Here is a 23,698-nt window from a genome sequence, read left to right as displayed (position 1 = left end):
CCCAAAACTAATACCCTGAGATAATCTTTAAACCTTAATCCTTAGGCGAAAAACATCCCCTGAAGTCTTCCTCAAAGCAAACAACAGTTTAGTTTAACTAGTAAAGAATGTCTGCCTGGAGCACTGTGCTCTTTTAAAGAAATATCAGTATGGATCAGATTGACAACAGTAACTTGAAAAGTCAGATAGGAAGCTTAAGGGGCAGTGAGTTTATGTTAATGGGGAGGAACAATTTGGAAAAGGAGGGAGAGAATGGTTGTACAACTGGAAGAATGTAATCAGTATCACTGACTTATAGTGTAGTAATTGTTGAATTGAGGTATGTTTTGCTATGTATATTTTCAATGACAACAAAAACATAAAATAAATTATTGAAAAAATTAACTTATTTTTGTTAATAGATGATGAAAGTCCCTTCATTGTTGTTGTTAGGTGCCATTGAGTCGGTTCTGACTTGTGGCGACACTGTGTACAAGAGAACGAAACACTGCCTGGTCCTGTGCCATCTTCACAATTGTTGCTATGTTTGAGCCCATTGTTACAGCCACTGTGTCATTTCATGTCATTGAGGGTCTTCCTCTCTTTCACTGACCCTCTACTTTACCAAGCATGATCTCCTTCTCCAGGGACTGGTTCCTCCTGCTAACATGTCCAAAGTCGGTGAGATGATGTCTCGCCATCCTTGCTTCTAAAGAGCATCCTGGTGGTACTTCTTCCAAGACGATTTGTTTATTCTTCTGGCAGTCCATGGTATAGTCAATATTCTTCATCCAATACCATAATTCAAAGGCGTCAATTCTTTTTTTTTCTTATTGTGCCTTAGGTGAAAGTTTACAGAGCAAATCAGTTTCTCATTAAACAATTAATCCACAAATTGTTTTGTGACATTGGTCGCCAATCCTGCAACGTATCAACACTCTACCCTTCTCGACCTTGGGTTCCCCATTTCCATTCATCCAGTTTTCCTGTCCCTTCCTGACTTCTCATCTTTGCTTCTGGGCTGGTGTGCCCCTTTAGTCTCATATACATGGTTGAAGTATGTTTGTTATTGTTGGTTTTATAGGCCTATCTGATCTTTGGCTGAAGGGTGAACTTTAGGAGTAACGTCTAGGGGCCATACTCTTGGCTTTCTCCAGTCTCTGTTGGACTAGTAAATTTGGTTTTTTTTTTTTGAGTTTGAATTTTGTCCTGCATTTTTCTCCTGCTCTCACCAGGACCCTCTATTGTGATCCCTGTCAGAGCAGTCAGAGGTGGTAGCCGAGCACCATCTAATTGACCTGGACTCAGTCTGGTGTAGGCTGTGATAGTTGAGGTCCATTAGTTGAAAGAAGTTAAGTCTTCTTCATTCTTCTTTATTCATTGTCCAGCTTTCGCATGCGTATGAGGGGATAGAAAACACCATGGCTTGGGTCAGGCACACCTTAGTCCTCAAGGTGATATCTTTGCTTTTTAACACTTTAAAGATTCTTTTGCAGCAAATTTGCCCAGTGCAATGTATCTTTTGATTTCTTGACTGCTGCTTCCATGGGCGTTGATTGTGGATTCAAGTAAAATGAAATGCTTGACAACTTCAGTATTTTCTCCGTTTATCATGATGTTGCTTATTGGTCCAGTTGTGAGGATTTTTGTTTTCTTTATATTGAGGTGCAATTTGTACTGAAGGCTGTGGTAGTCTTTGATCTTCATCTGTAAGTGCTTCAAGTCCTCTTCACTTTTAGCAAGCAAGGTTATGTCATCTGCCTATCGCAGGTTGTTAATGAGTCTTCCTCCAATCCTGATGCTGCATTTTTCTTCATATAGTCCGCCTTCCAGATTATTTGCTTAGCGTACAGGTTGAATAGGTATGGTGAAAGGATACAACCCCAATGCACATCCTTCCTGACTTTAAACTGCTCAGTATCCCCTTGTTCTATTGGAAAGACTGCTTCTTGGTCAATGTATAGGTTCCTCATGAACACAATTAAGTGTTCTGGAATTCCCATTCTTCGCAGTGTTATCCATAATTTGTTGTAATCCACGCAGTTGAATGACTTTGCATAGTCAATAAAACACAAGTAAACATCCTTCTGGTATTCTCTGCTTTCAGCCAAGATCCGTCTGACATTAGCAATGATATTCCTCATTCCACGTCCTCTTCTGAATCTGGCTTAAACTTCTGGCAGTTCCATGTTGATGTACTGCTGCAACTGCTTTTCAATGATCTTCAGCAAAATTTTACTTGTGTGTGATGTTAATCATATTGTTCAAAAATTTCCGCATTCTGTTGGATCACTTTTCTTTGTAATGATCACAAATGTGAATATCTTCCAGTTGGTTGGTCAGGAAGCTGTCTTCCAAATTTCTTGACACAGCCGAGTGAGCACCTCTAGAGCTGCATCTTTTTATTGAAACATCTCAGTTGGTATTCTGTCGATTCTTGGAGCCTTGTTTTTTGCCAGTGCCTTCATTGCAGCGTGGACTTCTTCCTTTAGTACAATCAGTTCTTGATCATGTGCTGCCTCCTGAAATGTTTAATCATTGACCAATTCTTTTCGGTACAGTGACACTGTGTATTCCATCCATCTTCTTTTGATGCTTCCTATGTCGTTCAATATTTTCCTCGTAGAATCCTTCAGAATTGCAAATCGAGACTTGAATTTTTTCTTCAGTTCTTTCAGCTTGAGAAATGTCAAGTGTGTTCTTCCCTTTTGATTTTCTAACTCCAGATCTTTGCACATTTATTATGCTTTAATAATACTTTACTTTGTCTTCTCGAGTTGCCCTTTGAAATCTTTTGTTCAGGGTTTTTTGCTTCATTCTTCCATTTGCTTTAGCTAGTCGATGTTCAAGAGCAAGTTTCAGAGTCTCTTCTAACATCCATTTTGGTCTTTTGTTTCTCTCTTGTCTTTTTATTGACCTGTTGCTTTTTTCGTGTAGGATGTCCTTGGTATCATTCCACAGTTCGTCTGGTCTTCAGTCATTAGTGTTCAGTGCATCAAATTTATTCTTGAGATGGCCTCTAAATTCAGGTGGGATATACTCAGGAGTGTGTTTTTGGCCCTTGTGAACTTGCTCTAATTTTCTCCAGTTTCAACTTGAACTTTCATATGAGCAATACATGGTCTGTTCTGCAGTCGACCCCTGGCCTTGTTCTGACAGATGATATTGAGCTTCTCCATCACATCTTTTCACAGATATAGGCAATTTGATTCCTGTGTATTCTAACTGGTGAGGTCCATGTGTATAGTCACTGTTTATGTTGTTGAAAAAAGGTATTTGCAATGAAGAAGTTGTTGGTCTTGCAAAATTCTGTCATGCGGTCTTCGGCATCATTTCTATCACCAAGGCCACGTTTCCCAACTACCAAGCCTTCTTCTTTGTTTCCAGCTTTTGCATTCCAATCACCAGTAATTATCAATGCATTTGATTGCATGTTTGATCAGTTTCAGACTGTAGAATTTGGTAAAGTTTCCTCATCTTTGGCATTCGGTGGACAAACTGCCTAATCCCACTCTTGAAGAGGGGTAATCGGAAATTAGAAGAGTTTAGAAGGGAGCCTCTTTTTCCTATGCCTAACAGTTAAAAACTCTGAGAAAACTTTTAAGGGAAAGTGCTTAATTTCTGCTGTAGGAATGAGGCTGCTCTGCTCTACAGTGGAGCACTGGATAGAAGCAACATGTGGTGGTAGTGGAAACACATGAGAAGGCCCATTAAAAAAAAAATAAAAAAAGAGTGTGAGAATTTGGATGTGGGCTAAGTCACAGCAGTGTCCTGAGGGCCTCACATAAGCCTCAGTCCCTTTTCAGCACTTAATTACCTATCCAGCAGTTTCTGCCTTTGTCTGTCACCTCCCCTCAGCCCTTATTCCTTTCCTCACTCCCGAGTCCCTGTCTCCATCCTTCTCCCAGTTTTTTAATTGTCCTTTATTGCTGAACCTGCTTCAGCCTTTCAGAGCTCAGTTGGCATCTGAGGTTAGAGGAGACCTTGCCCCAACATGGAGATGGGAGAGAAGAGTCTGATCCTTTGACTTTAAGGGGCTTTTTAATCTCTGGTCTTCCCGATTGACATTCCCATGCATTTGCTCTGGGAGGCAGAATTATGGTGTTAGGGTCCATAGGACTGTTAATAGTCTACTCTCCAGGAAGTCCCTGGGTGGTACAAATTTTTAATGCACTCATTTGCTAACTGTAAGGTGGAAGGTTCAAGTTCACCCAGAGGCACCTAGGAAGAAAGGCCTGGTGTTCTACTTCTGAAAAATCAGCCCCTGAAAACCCTATGGAGCACAGTTGTACTCTGAAACACACGGGGTCGCTATGATTCGGAGTTGACTCGACGGCAACTGGTTGTACTCTCAGGCTCTGGGGACCTTTGATTTAAATTCAACTAAAATTCATTGAATTTATTTACTCCAGAAACTTACTTACTACCCAACCAATTTGTGAAGTGCTCTAGGCTCATTTTAAAGGACACTAAAGTGAGAGCTTAATTAGCTTTCTCAAGTTTACATAGTTACTGAAGGGCGGATCCAAATTTGTGCCCAGTTCTACCTAATTCTGCATATGTGTTGATGAGTTGCTTATGTACATGATATCATGTAAAATAATATTTCTAGGGGGAAAGTAAAAAAAAAAAAATCAAATTTACAAGTGAATTTTTTTAAAATTAAAATTTGTTCAGATAATTGTAGATTTACATGCAATTGTAGGAAATAATACAGAGAAATTCCTTGGACAGGTTGCCACTTTCCCCAAAGGTAACATTTTACAAAACTTTAGTATAATGTCGCAACTAGGACATTGGCATTGATACAATCCACCGAATTTATTTAGATTTTCCCAGTTTTACTGCTACTCATTTCTCTGTGTGTGCGTATATGATTGTGTGTGTTATCATCTGTGTAGGTTCATGTATCCACCACCACAAGTAAGATACTGAACAGTTCCAACATCACAGGCATTCCTTGTGTTGCCCTTTTATAACTACAACCACCTTTCTCCTGCACCTCACCCATCCCAATCTCTATAATCCCTGGCAACCACTAATCTGTCCATTTCAATTTTTTTTTTGTCATTTCAAAAATGTTGTATAAATGGAATCATACAACATATAATCTTTGGAATTGGCCATTTTCACTCAGCGTAATCCCCTGGAGATGCATTCAAATTGTTGTATGTATCAATGGTTTGTTCCTGAGTAGTATTCTGTGGTATGTATGTACCCTAGTTTGTTTAACCATTCACCTGTTGAAGAAATTCTGGTCCAATTACAGTTTGTGGCTGTTACAAATAAAGCTACTTTGAACATTCATGTAGAAGTTTTGGTGTGAACGTAACTTTTCATTTCTCTGGAATAAATGCCCAAGAGGGCAAATGAACTTTTCATACAGTTCATAAATCCAGAATTATGTTTGGCATGACCCTGCTCTGGGTTGCATTTTCACCTTTTATCCAGTCTACAGCCTGATTTCATGTGGGGCTGTCACACATTTCTCCCTGGCCCAGGGCCTGTGTAAATTTCCAGGCTGATTAGGGTTCTCCTGAACTCGGCAAAGGCGATTTGCTGTGCTTTGTTGCAAGCCGATCTCCTGGAGTCGCCTCTGCCATTAGTCATGCTTGTCAAGCGTGCTGCACCCATGTCTTTTTCCACCAATGTATAAGTCCAGAGCTCCAGCAGTCTCTACAGTTAACCTAACAACTGTGTTCTGCTCCCTTACTTCCTGTGGGAATGAAAGCTTCTCATGGGGCCCCTCTGAAGTTTTGCAGGGAAAGATTGCCGCTTTTCCTCCGCCCTTGCCGTGTGGTTCCCTGTAGTGAGCACATGTTGCCAAAAGATGGCAGTGTACTTTGCAGCCACTGGGATAACTCTCGCCTGTCGCCTGTGGCTGGGAGAATTAACACTGTTCTTTATGTGTGTGTTGAGAATGTGAACAGCCGATTTTACAGCAAACAACGAAAGCACCCACAAAATTCTAGGAGGCTTTAAAAAGCTTGGAAATAAAAAGTCGTATTTGCAAATGGTTTATAATGACAATGGTTCCCCACCCCTTAGAAATGATTAGAATGGGGAATAGAACTCTAAATGTGTACAGGAGTGTATAATTTTATATGTTAGGAATTATTATTGCGTTCTGTGTAGCTCCTGAAAAAGACCTGTAAAATGCTGATTTTTGCCCATCATCTGATTGAAGACCAGCCAGGTAGCCAGGACAGCCTGGTTTTGAACTCTGAGTCTTGAGGTTAACACCGCTTAGTCCCCAGATAAAAGCCCTTATGCACACTGTAAATATAATTTTCATGGCAGCAGCAGCTAATGATAATAAAACTCTTCACTTCCTTCATGCATGCGTCACTTTGGTGTGTGTGCGGGCATGTGTGTAAAGAACTGTTTAAACATTTGCTATGCACAGGAAAGCCATTGTAAAGTGAGAGATTATGGAGTTTGCTGGATGTTGTAATCAGATCAAGCTAGTGAAGATAAAGTGGAAGGAGTTTATGTATGAGGTTGACAAACTTTAAGCTGTACGCATGGAAAGAAACAGTGGTGTCAAACTCTAGGATGGGTGTGCTTCCTAGGGTGCCATCTCCCTGGTGCCTTTTTGGAAGTAGTCAGAAAGCCCCAGCTATTAATTTGATCCATGTGCGGCTTACTTAAGCAGAGATGCAGCCGGTGGAGGAGAGTGGGCTGGCTCTTCAATGAGGACTGGAAGTCCCAGAGGGGATCCTCTCCACAGTGGCTAGTGTGCCAAGGTTGGAAGCCTGTTTTCCATTTCTCCTGGGGCAGAGCGCTGCAGTTGCTGTGACCCTAAAGTGTGCAATATAGCTGCAGTCCCAGAGTACGAAGAAAACTGGTGGTTCCACCTTAAGCAGCAGCCTTTTTGCTAGTGCATCTTTTGGCAAAAGGCTTGGGTTAGGAGGAGAACTGTGTGGTATGATGTTATTAACTCTGAAACCAGATGCTGTTACTATAGAGACAAGTGAAATGCTACCGTGGGAGGTATAAAACGGGAAAGATGGGAGAAGGGGGGTGGGAGGGCAATTGAGGCAAATCTAAAGGCTAGTGCTCCCAAAGACCTTCAACCTTTAGCAGCACTGTGACAGGGACAGGCTTGCATTCTGAAACTTGTGTGCTGGTGGCCTGCCACTTGCTGACTGGCTGAGTGGCAGCTGCTCGTGCTGTGTGGACTAGCTGGTGAGCACGTTGGCAGTTGGCAAGGGCTGTGGGGGTAGGAGCTCAGAGGGGTGGAATGTAGATGGGTGCTCAAGGCCCAGTGGCTGACAGTTTTGCACAAATGTTTCTTGTGCTGGGCTTAAGTCACCCTTGCAAGCCTGCTCAGTGATTAGGACCGGCTGGTGAAAGCCGGCCCGTTTGGCAGCAGAATGGACATGTGTTACAGTTAAATCATTTTATTGTCCCAGAATAACAAAGAATGAGAAAACCCCGCTTTGGGTGTGGAGCTCTATAGAAGGGGTAAAATTTCTACCATCAGAGGCCCCCTTGAAGGAAGTCAGTATTGGCCCTGAGTATGTTTTATACAACTACTATGACCCTTAGCCCCATAATGCTGATTAGAAGCTTCCAAATCTGTTCTGAACTTTGCCTCATGCTGGCAATGTCAGCAACCCAGGGAGCTGTTTAGAGGCATGCTTCTTCCCTTCTTTGTTCCCAGCAAACCCAGGCCTTGTGAAAGGGATACTGCAAGAATGGGCTTGGGGGACTGATTAGGGACTAGATGAGTTAATTTCTTCCTGTCGATAGAGGGGAAAACTGTTTGGGTCAGAGGGTCATTTTAAAAGATATTTTCTGCCTTCCTAATAATAGCAAGCAACCACTGGGAGGATTTTAGGGGAGAGGGGAAACACAAACCCAAATACTTGACAGTTGTGGTGTGAAAATGGAAAAAGTCATAAAATCCCTATACTTGGTGCACCAGACTAGACTTGCTCTTGAGGATGGGTTGAGGGTTGCTCGGGGGGAAGACCGCTGTGGCTGTGCAAGTTTCTTAGTTTTAGTTTGCAGCACTCATTCCTTTTCTCTCCCTACAGGGAAGAAGCTACTTTCAGATGCTCTGCATTGTCCCTCAGAAAGAACCAAGTTTCTAATTACTTGCTATGTATAGTCTTGGAGGGAATGTGAAATATGCATCAAAGAGCCAAGGAATGCACCAATCATTATTCTCAGTCTCTAACTCAGATGAAACACGGGTGACTGTGGTTCAGCAGGCTGGATCATTTATCTAGTCTATGGAGAGGGCTCTGCGGCATTAACCTTCCTCTCCAGTTGTTACTGGTTTTCTTCCTTTACTTCCCCTTTAACTGTTGCGTGAAGTTTTGGGAAGGGCTTACGCATGAAGGCTAAATATTTTATTCAGAAAATATGTAAGAAGACCCCAAAAGACTTTAGGAGCAACTTGATAAATGGTGAGGTGCAGAAATGATGTTGTACAGGAAATTGTGTTGAATTCTGTAGGCTAATGGGAGTGGAAAGAGTTCTGAGAAGAAATGTGAGTTAAGCTACTCTATCTTCCAAAGGGAAGACAGTACTATTAATGTACCTGTAGTAGTGCAGGACTTTAGGATTTGGTTGTAAATTCTGAGATGTTTTAAGAAAATTTCCCATTAAGCTGTCATCCTTATCTGTGTCTCTGAATCTTGTATCACTGATGGGTTCTTGCATGTTGGACTGACTCTCATGGCTTCCTAGGAGAGGTCTTTGAGAGGCACATGTAATTACACCAGAATGTAACCTCCATGGTGGCAGGTACCTGGTCTGTCTAGCTCATCACTGTATCTCCAGTGCCTAGAAGTGAGCCTTGCACAAAATAGATACTCAGTAAATATTTATTTGAATGACTGAATGGAGGAGGGTAGGAAAAAGAAAGGAGAGCTGCTGAATACCCTCTGTGTGTCTAGTACTGGGTATACATTTCAAGTGCTTTTGCCAAGATTGCCAATGACCTCCATATTGCCAAATCCAGTTTTTACTTCTCTGTCTTCATCTTTCTTACTCTTGTGGTAGGAGTGCTCTCCTCTTCTCTTGACTTCCTCCACATCTCTCTCACCTGGTTTTCCTCTTACCTCTTTGACTGCTCTTCTTCCTCTGCTCTGCTCGTAAATGTTGGCATTTCCCGGTGCTGGGTCTTAGGTCTGCCATTCTTCTATCTCTGCCTCTCTTCTTGGATCATCCTGTCTAGTAAGAGCTTCAGATACCAGTTTTATTCAACAGTTCCCAAATGTTTGTCTCCAGCCCTGACCTCCTGAGTTCCAGACTCACTTTTAGTCATGTACCTGACGTCTCCTTTTTCATGTATAAGCATCTCATCCTTAAAGGGGCCAAAATAGAACTCTTGATTCCCTCCCAGCAAGTGTCTCTGGGCTCCTGTGATAGTTTCCTAGTTTCTCTTGTCCCCTGATTATCCATTTTTCACATAGCAGGCAGAGTGATCTTTTAAAAAGGTAGAACAGTTCAAGTCACTCCCAGTTTAAAACCCTTCCCAAACCCATTGCCATTGAGTTGATTCTGACTCTTAGCAATCCTACAGGACAGAGTAGAGCTGCCCCATAGGGTTTCCAAGGCTGTAATCTTTACAAAAGCAGACTGCCACATCCTTTTCCCACAAAGTGGCTGGTGGGTTTGAACCACTAACCTTTTGGTTAGCTGCCAGTGCTTAACTACTGTGCAACCAGGGCTCCTTTAAAACCCTTCAGTGGCTCCCATAACACTTACGATAAAATTCTGACTCCTTACCCTGGCCTGCACGGCCCCAATTTGCTCTAGCACTGTCTCCTACCATTGATCCCCTGTCTCTCTGTTCAGTTACACTGACCTTGTTTCTGTTTCTTGAACGTGCTAAACTTGTTCTCATCTTATGGTCTTTGCTCTTGCTGTTCCCTTTGCTTGGAACACTCTGCCCCCAGATCTTCCCTTGACTGATTCTTTCTTATCATTCTTGCCTCTGTCCAAATGTCACCTCCTCAGAAGCCTCATCTGAGCCATGCTATGTCAGGTAGCCCCTGCCCCATATTATTTTCTACAAAGTGCTTAATACTATTTGAGACTACCTTGTTGATCTATTTGTTATTGGTGTATTAGGAACCTTGCCTATCTTATTCATGGATGTATTCTCCTCCCTTTGAAAAGTGCCAGGAACATAGAGACACTAAATAAACATTTGCTGAATCAATGAATATGCTGTATCATTTAATCCTCATGGGAAATAGGGTGACATTAGAGCCTCAGAGAGGCTAGTAAATGACCTCTCAAGTCTTCAAGGCATTCTCTTTTCCACTGTAATCTTAAAGGCTGACCTGTATATTGTTTACATTTAGATTTATATTTTTCATTTGTGAATAGAGAAGGAAACAGGAATATATCAGGATGAGTTATTGCATACAAGTCCCATATCTCTGAAATAAGAAATTCTACAAGTATCCAAAAGTAATGAGTTTTGTAATGGCATTGTCCACCAGTAGTTGGGCATGGTGAAAAAGAAGAAAGGAAGGAAACTTATATTTATTAAACATGTCTGTGCTAGGCACTGTGCTGAGTACTTTCACTTGTGTCATCTAATTTGAATCTCAAAACAGTCCTGCAAGATTGTTAGTATTGCCCCTAATTTTGTAGAAAAGGAGTCCCTGCATGGCACGAACAGTTAAGCCCTCAAATACTAGCTGAAAGATTGGCAGTTCAAACCCACCCAAAGGTGCCTCAAAAGACAGGTCTGGTAATCCTGAAAGGTCACAGCCTTGATAACCCTATGGAGCACAGTTCTACTTTGCAACACATAGGGTTGCCATGAGTCTGAATTGCTTGACGGCAATTAACAACAAAACAAAACAAAACAGAAAGGTCCCTGGGTGGTGCAAATCGTTGTGCTCGACTACTAGCCTAAAGGTTGGTGGTTCAGACACTCCTAGCAGCAATACAGAGGGAAGTCCTGATGATCTGCTTCTATAAAGACTACAGCCAAGAAAACCCTATGAAGCATTTCTACTTTGCAACACATGGGGTTGCCATGATTTGGAATAGACTTGATGGAAAGAGGTTTTAATTTTATAGATGGGAAAACTGAGGCTGAAAAAGTTCAACAATGTGCACTTGGTTCCAGGTGACACAAGCACTAAGTGGTAGAACTAGATTTTTTTTTTTTAACTGAGGTGTGTCTGACACCAAATTCCTGACTTTTTCACTAAGCTGGTTGCTTTGTGAGATAGATATGCTCCTAAAATAGAAAGGAGGAAAATATGAATTCAGTGCACATTCACATAGATTATACCAAATATCTGAAGCCCAAAAATAAGTTATGCAGACAATATGGAAAACAGACCTACAATATTCAATGTCTGAACATATAATTGGATGACTAGAGTACAGAGTGAACATTTGGTTCTCTGACAGGGCTCATGTACGCTATGACATAGAGCAGCTGTCCCCAGAGAAAGTTCTTTGTTTCTAGACCAGCACTACATAAGCAGCATTTGAGCAATTCAGGATTTTCCTTCTGCTTTCACTATAAATGGAGTTCATGGAATTCTGTATATCAAAATTAATGCCTTGAAAAGGAGCCACAGAGTATGGAAATAAGCATTCACTCATACTATAAACTAGAAACATGCTTGGCATCGGGAGGCTGTGTAAACGCTGTCACTACTTGGATGGATTCTTAGGTCTTATTTAGCATATGAAATTGCAGAGTAGATCCTATTATGTAAGGAAACAGGAGGACAGCATAATGTAGTTACAAAATGAAGAACTTTGTGCCCTTCAAGGAAGAGTTAACAGGGCAGATATACATAAAGAGAGAGACATGTGATAAGAATGTGGAAAATGAATGAATGAGAGGCATGTATACGTGGCTCTTGCTGAAGCTGGGTTGCTGGATAATCCTCAGATGTCAGATTTCCGTAAGGCCAACATGTGACTCAAAGCTTGCCACTCAACACAGAATACTGGGCTGTGCTGGTATTAAGAGGCTGGCTGGAAGCTAGGCTCCCACTGTGCACTAGACTAACGCCCTGTCGTTCTCTGCGTGTGGGTGGGTGTGCATGTGTGTGTGTGAGGGTATACGTTTTTATGCAGTGGGTGTTTAAAGAGCTAAGCACTGAAGCTGAATTTCCACAAACGATCATCACGAGCACTCCAGACACACCAAACTTCCTCTCTTGGTATTTTTTTCCTTTCATCTTTTTTTTTTGCAAACCCCGAGGGGGAGCTCCCCCAACATTCAGCCTACAGGATTGGGAATTTTTTCTCTCACATATCCAATGTGGGTGCCCTCTCAAGGTTAGACTGAAGCTATGTGGGACCGGCATGTTTTCAAGCACCAGATGAGAGGATCTGTGTGAAGAAGTAGCAGACACCAAAGGAAGAGTGACTGTGCTCTGTTAACATGAACAACAGCTTGCAGGTTAACCTGCCCAGAAGCTGGGCTACCTCAAGTGGCTCACTCCAGGAGAAGTCTGAGCATTCTTTTTTTCTTTTTTATTACTATAGGATGGAGGATGAAGCTGTCCTGGACAGAGGGGCTTCCTTCCTTAAGCATGTATGTGATGAAGAAGAAGTAGAAGGTGAGCCTTATGGGTCTGGGAAAGTGCATATTCATATACGTATGTTTCTGTGGATGCTGGCATTCATCCGTTTCGTATCTCTTATGTTTTAAAGTTAAAATCCAAAGCCTTTCCATGGTGTTTCATTTATTTCCACATTTGCTTCAACACAGAAAGTAATTTTAAGACCTTTTACTGGGCCATGAGAATCTGAAAATGTGTCCTGCATGTAAAAAAGGGGTATCGCTTTGAAGCAGGTGTCTAGTTAGCTGTGCCTCTCTCTCAAAAAGAAATATTTTGCCAGATAATATGAACCACCTCTAATAAGTAACTCAAGGAAGCTGCTAGCTTTATCTAAATGTATTTGGCAGCACCTTCTCATATTCTTTCTTGTAGCTTGTAGGGTAGAGAAATGGATGTTACAGAAGGAGACTGATAACATTGTTGCAGGAAAAATGGGTCTAAACTGAGAATGTTAAGAGTGGTAATCATGGATGAGTCTCAGGAAAAGATGGACAAGCACTTTTTACTTAAAAATCCTCTAGGACTTCTTTTATTAATATTCTCTAGTACCCATTAAAAACCAAATAAGTGTTATGTTGTAGCTGGGGCTGCCATGCTCTGTGTGCCTTCGCTTCCCTTGTCTCTCTCCTTTGTATTGTTGTAAAAATATAGATAAGACAACATTTGCCAATTCAACATCTTTTGAGTATACAATTCAGCGAGAGAAATTAACTACATCAATCATGTTGTACAACTATCATCAGTATCCATTGCCAAATTTCTCATCATCATAAACAGAAACTCACTGCTTGATTTATCAATAGTATAGGAACAATACTGTTTATCTGATAGTGAGAATGCAGGGCTTACTTAATAATATTAAAGTAATTATATGAAGGCATCACAGGTTATTCATATTTATAATGAAATTTTAAAGCAGTACTCATAAAGGTAAATAAACTTGCAGGTGAGCCACGTGATAAATTCCACTCTTTAAAGTCATCTGGAAGGCAGTTCATAATGTATTTTGAGGCCATTTGGTACGCTTTTGCCTACTGAAAACTTGGACTGGGGTGGGGGTGGGGGGTTGGTAGAAAGAGGGTGGGCATTGCATGTTCTGGAGTGATCTTCAAATGAACTCAACACCAGGTCCTGAGCAAGTGATGCCCTTGTATCACCAGAACCGTTTGAGTAGTATGGCTGTTAGATTGTTTCTAATGTTTCCTTAGGAGGTTTCTTTTGACCGTGTAGAGTCCTGGAATTTGGCCCCCCACCACTGCTTCCTCCTCTCCCTGCCCCCCACCTCTCAGCTTCCCGCATGTATGCTTTTGAGCCTGACTAATAAGAACCTGATGCCTAAGTTTCTTAGGAAAAAGGAAACGACAGTGTTTTCCTTCATATTGTTTTCTGGGTGCCTTGCACTTTTACAGCATGACTGTGGGAAAATGTCAAGTTGGTGAAAACAAAATAGTGGAACTTTTGCCCTAAAATTCTTGTAACCTGTGATGTTAAATCCCTATTTTGGTGAGTCTTGTACTGTCCCAGTGTGAAAAGGGGATAAGAGTATTAACAACTGTAGCATATGAATGTAAGAAACAATGTCGGCTTGAGCAAATATCCCATAGTTTTCTTAGGGCAGTGAAGGTAGAAAAATCGGTGAGAAAGCTTGGAAACTTCTGGTAATGAGATGTAATGTGTGTGTGTGTATGTGTGTGTGCTTTTCTTGAGAATAATGTGCTAGCTAAGTTCACAGGAGATGAAAATCACTTCTTGAGTTTATAAGGTCTGTAGGGTTTGACAGCGTCCCCCTGCAATGGGATATTGTACACAGGTTTCTTAAGTCTTTGACTAAGAAATGTATTTCCTGAAGTATTTCCCTTGATTTTTAAGCAAAAAATTAAGACAATGTAAGTCAATAGAACATAAATTTGTAGCCAGGTCTCTGTAAGGAGAAACAAAAAGAAAACCAAAAGTGGTAGAATTGCCTGCAAAATTTAAGAAGTGTGTTTGGCTTTGTGATGATTAAATTTGCTATGTGGATTTTGTGTGTTTTCCCCACTCTGATAAGACTTCTATTATGATTGTTTTTCAGTTTATTTGAGCCTGAGCTGATTACATTTATTTCCAGGCATGTTAGTTGTCTCTTGCTAAATCCTGAGACCCTATAGGATGGTTGCTTATGGTATCATCATTTGGTGGAGAACTTCTAACAGTGGAGACATTTCTACATTAGAAGTCTTGAAACTACAAGTAGGAACCATTCATGGACCCTCTCAAGTGATTCTCCAGTTTTCTCACCTGGCTCTATCCGGTGGGTGTGGGAACATCTACATTTTAGAGCAACTCTAGGTGAAAGTGTCAGGAAGCTGAAATAGACATGGGTTTGATGGGTGATCATTGCTCCAGTGTTTGAGAATGAAGACTGGCTTGTCAAGACCTTTAAAAAAATTCACATTTTGAGTGGGAATATTTTCCACAAGGCCATGAGTCCATCTCCTATGTTGAATTGCACAGACAAGGGTATATTTGAAGGAAAGCAAACTTATCTCTGTTCTGAAGTGGCTGTGTTTCTTCTGCAGTTGTAGCAGAAGTAAATACTCCATTTTAAGAATTAGAAATTCTTACTTCTCTTGCTTCTAGGATAAACATGGTTTGAAGTATATTGTAGCACTAAGACTTCAAGATAATAATCTTAAAAGAAAACTTAGTTTTAAAAAAAATCACACAAATAAGATGCGTTCCCAATAAGTGACTATTAAGGTGGATAAGGTCCAGTGACTCTAGTTGCTTTGAATGTTCATGCTTTTAAAAATATTTTTTAGGCCCCCTGATTTGGGGTGGTTGGATTCAGCTTAGCCTGAAGATAAGAGCTAGATGCTCTCTCAGAGTTCCTTTTAGTGCTCTAGTTCTGAGAAAGGAGGAGACTGACACTTCAAACCAAACCTTTAGTTCACCTTGTTCAACTCTTCTCTCTGTGGGTGGCCTGGCACTTAATCCATGATCTAGAAACCCAAAAGAAATTGTCAACTGCAACTCGCTAAGAATAGAGTGAGTCAGAAGAGGTGTCATCTTCTGTTTAAATAATGGATTTATCTATGTGGTATATATTTAAAGACTTAAACCTTGTTTTCACGTAATTTCTCTCTTGTGCATTAGTGTTAATGGTTTAAAGAAATCCTTTATAAAAAGGGAAACCGAGTACCAGTTTTAATCTTTAGAATAAATAGAAGGTTTGATTTATGTTCTGTGATTGCTTACCTTACACCACGTGTCATAGATTGAATTATGTCCCCCCAAAAAAGTGTGTATCAATTTGGCTAGGCCATGATTCCCAGGATTCTGTGGTTGTCCTCCATTTTGTGATTGTAATTTTATGTTAAAGAGGGTTAGGGTGGGATTGTAGCTAACGCCACCCTTACCCAGGTCAGATCCCTGATCTAATGTAAAGAGAGTTTCCCTGGGGTGTGGCCTGCACCACCTTTTGTCTCTCAGGAGATAAAAGGAAAGGGAAGCAAACAGACAGTGGGGAACCTCATACCACCAAGAAAGTAGTGCCGGGAGCAGAGCGCGTCCTTTGGACCTGAGGTTTCTGAGCAGAGTAGCTCCTAGACCAAGGGAATATTGATGACACGGACTTTCCTTTAGAGCAGATGGAGAAAGGGCTCCCCTGGAGCTGATGCCCTGAATTTGGACTTGTAGCCTACTGGACTGTGAGAGAATAAACTTCTCTTTGCTGAAGCCATCCACTTGTGGTGTTTCTGTTAGAGCAGCACTAGATGACTAAGACACCATGTGAGGCTTAGTAAAACTAGACTTTATGGCATGGAGTAGTTACTGTGGATAAATGCATTTAAAAATTTCAGCATTTCAGATATCCATATTTGTTTCTGGACCAAAAATCTCCAGTCTGTGTACATCCACAGAATTGTTCTGCACTGACAAATTGATATTACCAAAATGACCTAGAACCTTTGACCATGAGGAACATCTACTTGGTTTTCATTTCAAACGCACTTAAAGGAAATTGCCAAATTTTGTTGGGTGAATTGAGATATGAATTGAGGTAGGAAGAGTCCCAGGTATCTTTTTCCAAAACAGAAGGAGACCCTATGGATATTTTATCCTTTAAAAAGTCTGTCAGCCAGGATTTTGGGTCAGTAAGATATAAACAGATTACTTAATATTCTCGTATTTTGCAATGGGGGAAAAGAGCAAACTCCACCTTATCCTTTGAGATAAGGCCTTGGCTCTGCAAGGCTAGGTAACTCCCCAGCCGACCCTGGCAACTCTGACTTCATAAGGAGGAGCCTTTACTTAACATCAAGTCCAACTGACGACTCAGGAAACATAAAGTACAGCAAGACAATATTGGCTGAAACGTGTCTCCATTTCTGAAGCTCTCTTAAAGCTGTTATGATGTATTGTGGTGGTTTTCCTCTTGCGTTCAAGACCAAGTCCAATAGGAATTATGCTCCTGTCTGTCCAAATGCAAGAATAATTCTACAAGTGGATGTTAAGAGAGAGAGTATAGTTGAAAATGCATGGAATTTACAGGAAAATTGTTCTTAGGAAAATAAAAGTGAAGAAGTAGGACAGTGTTTGGGACAGAGTAGCTATTCACTAAATATTTGTTAATAAAATGAATCAATCACTAAATATATAACATGAGCTAAAATGAGGCATATGATATATAGCAATACATTATATAATCCTCGTAAATCTTTGAAGTTTTAGTCAGAAATTTAGTTCTCTTACTACTCTTAGTCAAATAAGATGATATAGTATCAGTCTTATCCTTGACATTGCTGCTGTTTGATTTTGCAAAGATCATTGACATATTTACATCATTCGTATATTTATAAGAAAAAGAAACTCCTAAAACATGCCTTTCCTATCCTCTTTTCTTTTTCTCCTCCATCTTTTGAAGAGAGACTAAAATGATGAAATGGTGACTTGTCTTTTTGGAGGTCAGAATCTCAACATTTTACAGACATGAAATCATAATGACTTAAACCTATTTTTTGTTAGAGGATATAATCTAGTCATGTGTATTGGAGGAGGTAGTATTCTTAAACAACAAAAAAAATGTGGGGCCTGGTAGACCTTTGTTAATAATTAAATGGTCAAAAACGTCAATTATTGAGAAGGAGTGAATGAAAACCTATCAGATGGGAAGGGAGGGGCTGAGTTGAGGCTGGGGCTATTCTGAGCACAGGATATAAGTGTCCGGTTGCACTTTGCTGACCTCTTCTCTGCTGTTCACGCATATTGCTCAGAAACAGTACCTACAGAGGAGACACTTGGACTAATACTGTTGAAGGAAAAGATTTCTTAAAAGAAACAATGTATCCACACATTGGAAAGCTTTAAAGAAATGCCATGAGGTGTTTAAAGGTGGATACTCGTATAGCAACTTAAGCTTCCCAAATCAGGATGAACCCATATGGGGTTTTTTCCAACTTCCTACGTCTTTTTTTTTTTGTGGACTCAGCTGAAAGCTTGCCAGAGGTCCTAAAGCATGCAGGGCTTAGCTCTGTAGCCGCCCAGCACCTCTTGCTGCTTCAGTGAAATTAAACATTATTTATATACAGCTTTCTTTAGCTTTGAGGAAATCTGATGGTAATTCTATGGGTTTTTGAAGCTGGAATCAGACATCCCCTCCGAAAGTTTTCCAACTGTAGGGAATTCCTTGGAAGCAAAGTATAGGTATAAGGGTCACTTGGAGCCACTTCTAATCCTAGGTGTCTATGTTCTTTTAAAAATTGAACTCGGTACTTGGGTTGTGTTTTGCAAGGATCCAGAAATTCTCAAATAATACATTTGAAGCAATTTTGGCTGTAGATAGAGTCTCTTTTTAGAAGCTTTTTATCTGGTCACATTTGTGAGACATATTGTTTGATATTTTTGGGAGTCTCTATCATTCGTTTTATTCATGTGTTGTTAAGGCAGGGTGGCCAAGCATCAGTTTGAGAATAAAAGTTCAAAACCTCCTCTATTACTGAATAATTACATAAGTGAAGGAAACAACATTGATTTTGGATTTTGGGTTTCTCAGTTTGTAAAAGGGGAATAATTACATATGCATTCACCATAGGACTATTTTGATAATTAGCAAAAACAACATTGCTGCTGCACCTGGCATTAGGAATAGGAGTGCTTTGTACTATATCAGCTCTTTTTCTTTCTAATTGATACAGCCTCACCGATAATTTTCAGTGATTATTATCATCCCCTAAATTCTAATAGAGCTCTGGTGGCACAGTGGTTAAGAGCTCAGGCTGCTAACCAAAAGGTCAGTAGTTCGAATCCACCAGCTGCTCCTTGGAAACCCTGTGGGGTGGTTGTACTCTGTCCTATAGGGTAGCTATGAGATGAAGTTGAATCAACGGCAGTGAGTATCCCAAATTCTAACTGGCCTAAACATTTTTTATTTGCTGAATTCATTTCTATCACTATCTACCTTTTCCCTTCCTAACCATGCTTATCTAATAGTGAAATTAAAATGGTCAAGTGAAATTTACTCTAAGGCCTACTCTCTATTTCTCTTTGGACTTACTCTGATTTCCTTCAAGCTCTGGGTGTGAGACCTGCTTTTTAGTTAAGACTGCTCTGATACACGTTGCCCCTAATTTGTTAAATTGTTTCTTTTTCCAAGAAGAGGTGTAGTAACTGTAATTGTATATAGGGTAAAATACAAATGCTTGTCCATTGTCTAATAACACCTGTAAAATTACTTCTTATGGAAAACAGATTCAAGTTTGTAGTGTTTTTCCACCAATGAGGAGAATTCAGTAGTCTATTATATGTATGTAAACAGACATTCCCCACTCTTCCTGCATCACAGACTAGAATAATTCTGCTGTTGTGGAGCCCCTGGGTGGTGCAGATGGTTGACTTGCTTGGCTGCCAATTGAAAGGTTGGAGATTCCATTCCATCCACAGGTACCTTGGAAGAAAGGCCTGGTAATCTACTTCTGAAAAATCATCCATTAAAAGCCCTATGAAGCAGTTCTACGCTGACACACATGGGGTCACCATAAGTCAGAACTAACTTGATGGCACCTGTTTGTTTTTAATTGGCTATCATGCAGTTTAGTTGCGACTTAAATGAGATTATACAGTAGTATAAAAATAATAACTGTATGTTCTTCCCTGAGCTAAATGTTTTCTCAATCTTATCACAAGATTCAGAATCATTGGGGGAATTGAGAATTGGGACTGATGAGGGTGAGGAAAGTAAGAATGGACTAAAGATCAGTTGAAGCCTTCCTTTTGCTGTGATGAGCTTGCTGGTGAGATTTTATTTTATTTTACTGTTTGACTTATAGCATGTAGGGGACTGAGGTGAGAGCCTGTCATGACAGGGGGTCACAAAAGGTTCCAAACATTGTACCCCTGAATCTGTTGATTGCCAGGTAAGATGAAAGGTGAAGGAAGGGAGGGCGGTGAGTGACATCCTTTGAGTCAGCAGCGTCGGTGACTCAAATATTTCCTTTCTCTGAATAGCTGAAAGGCTTTTAAATCTGGTTAACGGTTTTTACTCCATAGAGTTAGAATTAAAAGTCAGCTCTTCTAAGTGCTGTGTCCAGTGTGTTTACCTTTCTTTATACTCTGTTCACTTTCAAGGAGAACAATCTCTACATAAACCTCTTGAGAGATTATTTTACTGACTATATTCAGGGTAGAATGCTCAATAACTTTTACCAGGCCAAAACCTCTGGAAATCAAAATAGGTTTTGAATTTTAGTCATATTGGCAAATACGTCAGCATCGGTGTTAGAGGGCCAAAATTACATATTTATAGATCGGTTAAATTACCACCCAGCCCCCACTCCCCCAGTTGATTATTACATTTTCAACAAGTAATTCTATCCCTACTGAAAAATAAAGAAAATGTCTTGGATGTAGAATGAAAGCTCATAATTGAATCCAGTGGATACATGCATTCGGCAAATTACATCAGTATCTGATTGTTCAGACTGCTCCTCGCTTTTATTCAGTCTGTGCTGTGGTTTAGAGAACATAGTGGTGAACTAGGAATCTCAGAACCTATTTCTATTCCCGGCTCTGCTGCTGCCTTTCTGTATGACACAAGGCAGGTCATTATCCTCTGGTGGTTAAGTTCATTCCACATGAAATGCAGTTAATGATACCTATCCCCTTATCCCCATACTAAAGATGCTCTAAGGATTCTTGGATAATACCTGAGAAGTATTTCAATATTTTCAACAAACCCTTGACAAATTATTTAATTTCTGAATCTCATCTTCTTATTTAAAAAACCAGAATTTTCGCCTCCCCACCTCCCAGTTTTGCTAGCAGTGTAAGTGAGGTAATTTGAAATTCCCAGGATGAATCCTATAAACTCAAGGTATTGTCTCCCTTGGATATATTCCCTGCATGTAATTTGTCATTATGCTCGACACTTTCTAGCCAGTGGTTGCTGTGACTACAGAACACTTTCAGACTAAAGCTAATACTGGTATCTGATAATCAACAAATTAGTGGATTAGTACCTGTGTTAAAAACCAAACCCAACCTGTTATTGTCAAATGGATTTTGACTCATGGTGACCCCACATGTTTCAGATTAAAACTGCACTCCATAGGGTTTTCAGTTTGGCGCAGTGGTTAAGAGCTCGGCTGCTAACCAAAGGCCAGCTGTTCAAATCCACCAGCTACTCCTTGGAAACCCTCCGGGGCAGTTCTGCTCTGTCCTGTAGGGTCACTATGAGTTGAAATTGACTTAACGGCAATAGGTTAGGTTTTTTTTTTCTTGGTTTAATCTTAAAGAAGTAGATTGCACGGCCTTTCTTTTGTGGCACCTCTGGGTTGGTTCAAACTGCCAACCTTTGGGTTAGTAGCAAAGTACTTAACCATTTGCACCACCTAGAGGCCTAATACCTATGTTAACTCTTGTATTATTAACTTTAATTATAACTGATGGACACTGCTTTTCTTTTTCTTTAAGCTTATCAAAATGGTAAGAACTACTGCAGATATAAGCTTTACTGTTACTTTTGTAGGATCGCATGTGTCTTTGAATTTGTTAGCATAGTACAGTTAGGGATACAGGTAATGTTTGGTCAGATAAATCAACCATTATTTAAGTACACAAGGTTAGTGATATGCTGAATGAGAGAGTACATCATGTATATGGTTGAGTTTACGTGGGAGAACAGGGAATATATCTCCCATGAGATGATATTGAGAGCTGAAGGATGAACAGAAATTAGCTAGATGAAGAATGAAGGGAAGCATCCCAGGCAGGAATGTGTGAAGGCCTGGAGGTGAGAAAGAGGTTAGCCCATTTGAGAAATGGAAATAAGGCCAATGTGGCTTCAACATGTGAACTGGAATAGAACGGTCTGAGGTAGATAGGGCCCAGATAATTCATGGTCTTCTATGCCATGCTAAAGATTAAAGGGCAGGGGAGCATTGGTGGTAGAATTCTTGCTTTCCATGTCAGAGACCTGAGTTTAATTCCTGGCCAGCACACCTCATGCCTTGCCAACACCTGTCTGTCACTGGAGGCTTGTGTGTCGCTGCGATGCCGAACAGATTTTATTGGGGCTTCTAGACTAAGACAAACAAGGAAGAAGGGCCTGGCAATCCACTTCTGAAGATTAGCCAGTGAAAACCCTATGGATCACAGCAGTTGGATCCACAGCCAATCATGGGGATAGTGCAGGATCAGGCAGCGTTTTACTTCATTGTGCATGGGTTGTCACCTCTCCATGAGCTGGGGGCTAACTCAACGGCAGCTAACAACAGAGATTGAGGATTTTATCAAGTGTACACCAGAGAGCTACTGAAGAAGGATTTTAAACAGGGAAGTGACAAGACAAGCTTTGCATTTTTTAAAAGGGTCTTTTGGCTGCTGGATGGAGAAAGCCTCGCAGGAGGGCAAAGATAAATGGAAAGACTGTTACTGAGGTTCAACTGAGAGATGATTTTGGATTGGACTAGAGTGGGGACAAAAGAGGAGACAAGTGGGTTGAATGTCACTTGCTGATGGAAAGATGGATGGATGGGGGCGATTGCTTCTGGATTTCTGCTATGAGCAATTGGGAAATTCATGTGCCATTTTATAAGACGCTAAACACTGGAGGAAGAGTGGTGGCGGATGATAGAAGTTTAGTCTTTTGGAAATACTGGTTTTGAGCCATCTGTACTTTACTGCAGGAGCCCTGGTGGCACAGTGCTTAAAGCATTAACCCAAAAGTCCGTGGTTCAAACCCACCAGCTGCTCTTCAGGAGAAATATGTGGCAGTCTGCTTCCATGAAGATTATTGCCTTGGAAACCCTATGGAGCAGTTCTACCTTGTCCTACAGGGTTACTATGAGTTGTAATCGACTCAACAGCAATGGGTTTTGGTACTTTACTGCACGTGTCTGGAGCTAAGAAGAAAAGACAGGGATGGAGATTTAAATTTGGGAGTCCTAGGCGTATAGCACGAGGTCCCTGGGTGATGCAAATGGTTTGTTTTTGACTATTAACTGAAAGATTGGCAGTTTGAACCTACCTAGCACCACCATGGAAGAAAGTCCTGGTGATCTGTTTTAAAAGATTACAGCCAAGAAAGCCCTATGTTGCAGCTCTACTCTGTAACACATGGGGTCTCCATGAGTTGGAATTGACTTGATGGCAACAGGGTTTTTTTTCTCTTTTTTTTTTTTTCACTTAGGCATATAAGCCAATAAACCAAACCCGCTGCCATTGAGTTGATTCTGATTCATAGCGACCCTACAGGACAGAGTAGAACTGCCCCATAGGGTTTCCAAGGAGTGGCTGGTGGATTCAAACTGCTAGCCTTTTGGTTAGCAGCCGAGCTCTTAACCACTGCACCACCAGGGCTCTTTTAGGCATACAGCTAGCACTTGAAGCCATAGGAATGGATGGCATTGCCCAGGGCAAGAGAATATAGTGAGAAGAGAGCTACTGAGATCTGCAAGTGCCAACATTCGAAGAGTGATAAGGAGCAATCATAGAAGTAAGAGGAAAGCCAGGAAGAGGGTGAAACCTCTGAGGCCAAGAGAAGTACGCTTTCAGTGTGGAGCAAGTGATCAACAGTCTTGAATGCTGCCTGAAAGTTATGTAAAATGTGGATTGAAAAGTAGCCACTGGGTTTGGCAGGAAGAGGATGATTGGTGGCTTTTATTAGCAGTTTGGCT

At 40.8% G+C, this 23,698-nt stretch overlaps 1 protein-coding gene across 3 annotated transcripts in view; it reads left to right on the top strand.

The window, feature by feature from the left end:
• SLC4A4 (solute carrier family 4 member 4) overlaps positions 1–23,698 on the top strand; it is a 410,477-nt gene that overhangs the window by 46,064 nt on the left and 340,715 nt on the right. For all 3 annotated transcript variants that reach the window (XM_004383322.1, XM_004383323.2, XM_004383321.1), the window contains exon 2: positions 12,469–12,542. In XM_004383322.1, coding sequence (XP_004383379.1) covers positions 12,470–12,542 — 73 coding nt within the window. In that variant the 5' untranslated portion in view covers position 12,469. The remainder of the gene's footprint in view (positions 1–12,468; positions 12,543–23,698) is intronic.

This window comes from Trichechus manatus, unplaced genomic scaffold (assembly GCF_000243295.1).
Source record: "Trichechus manatus latirostris isolate Lorelei unplaced genomic scaffold, TriManLat1.0 scaffold00108, whole genome shotgun sequence".
Classification (NCBI taxonomy): Eukaryota; Metazoa; Chordata; class Mammalia; order Sirenia; family Trichechidae; genus Trichechus; species Trichechus manatus.
The sequence above is the reverse complement of the archived record's forward strand: the minus strand, read 5'-3'. Positions and strand labels throughout refer to the sequence as shown.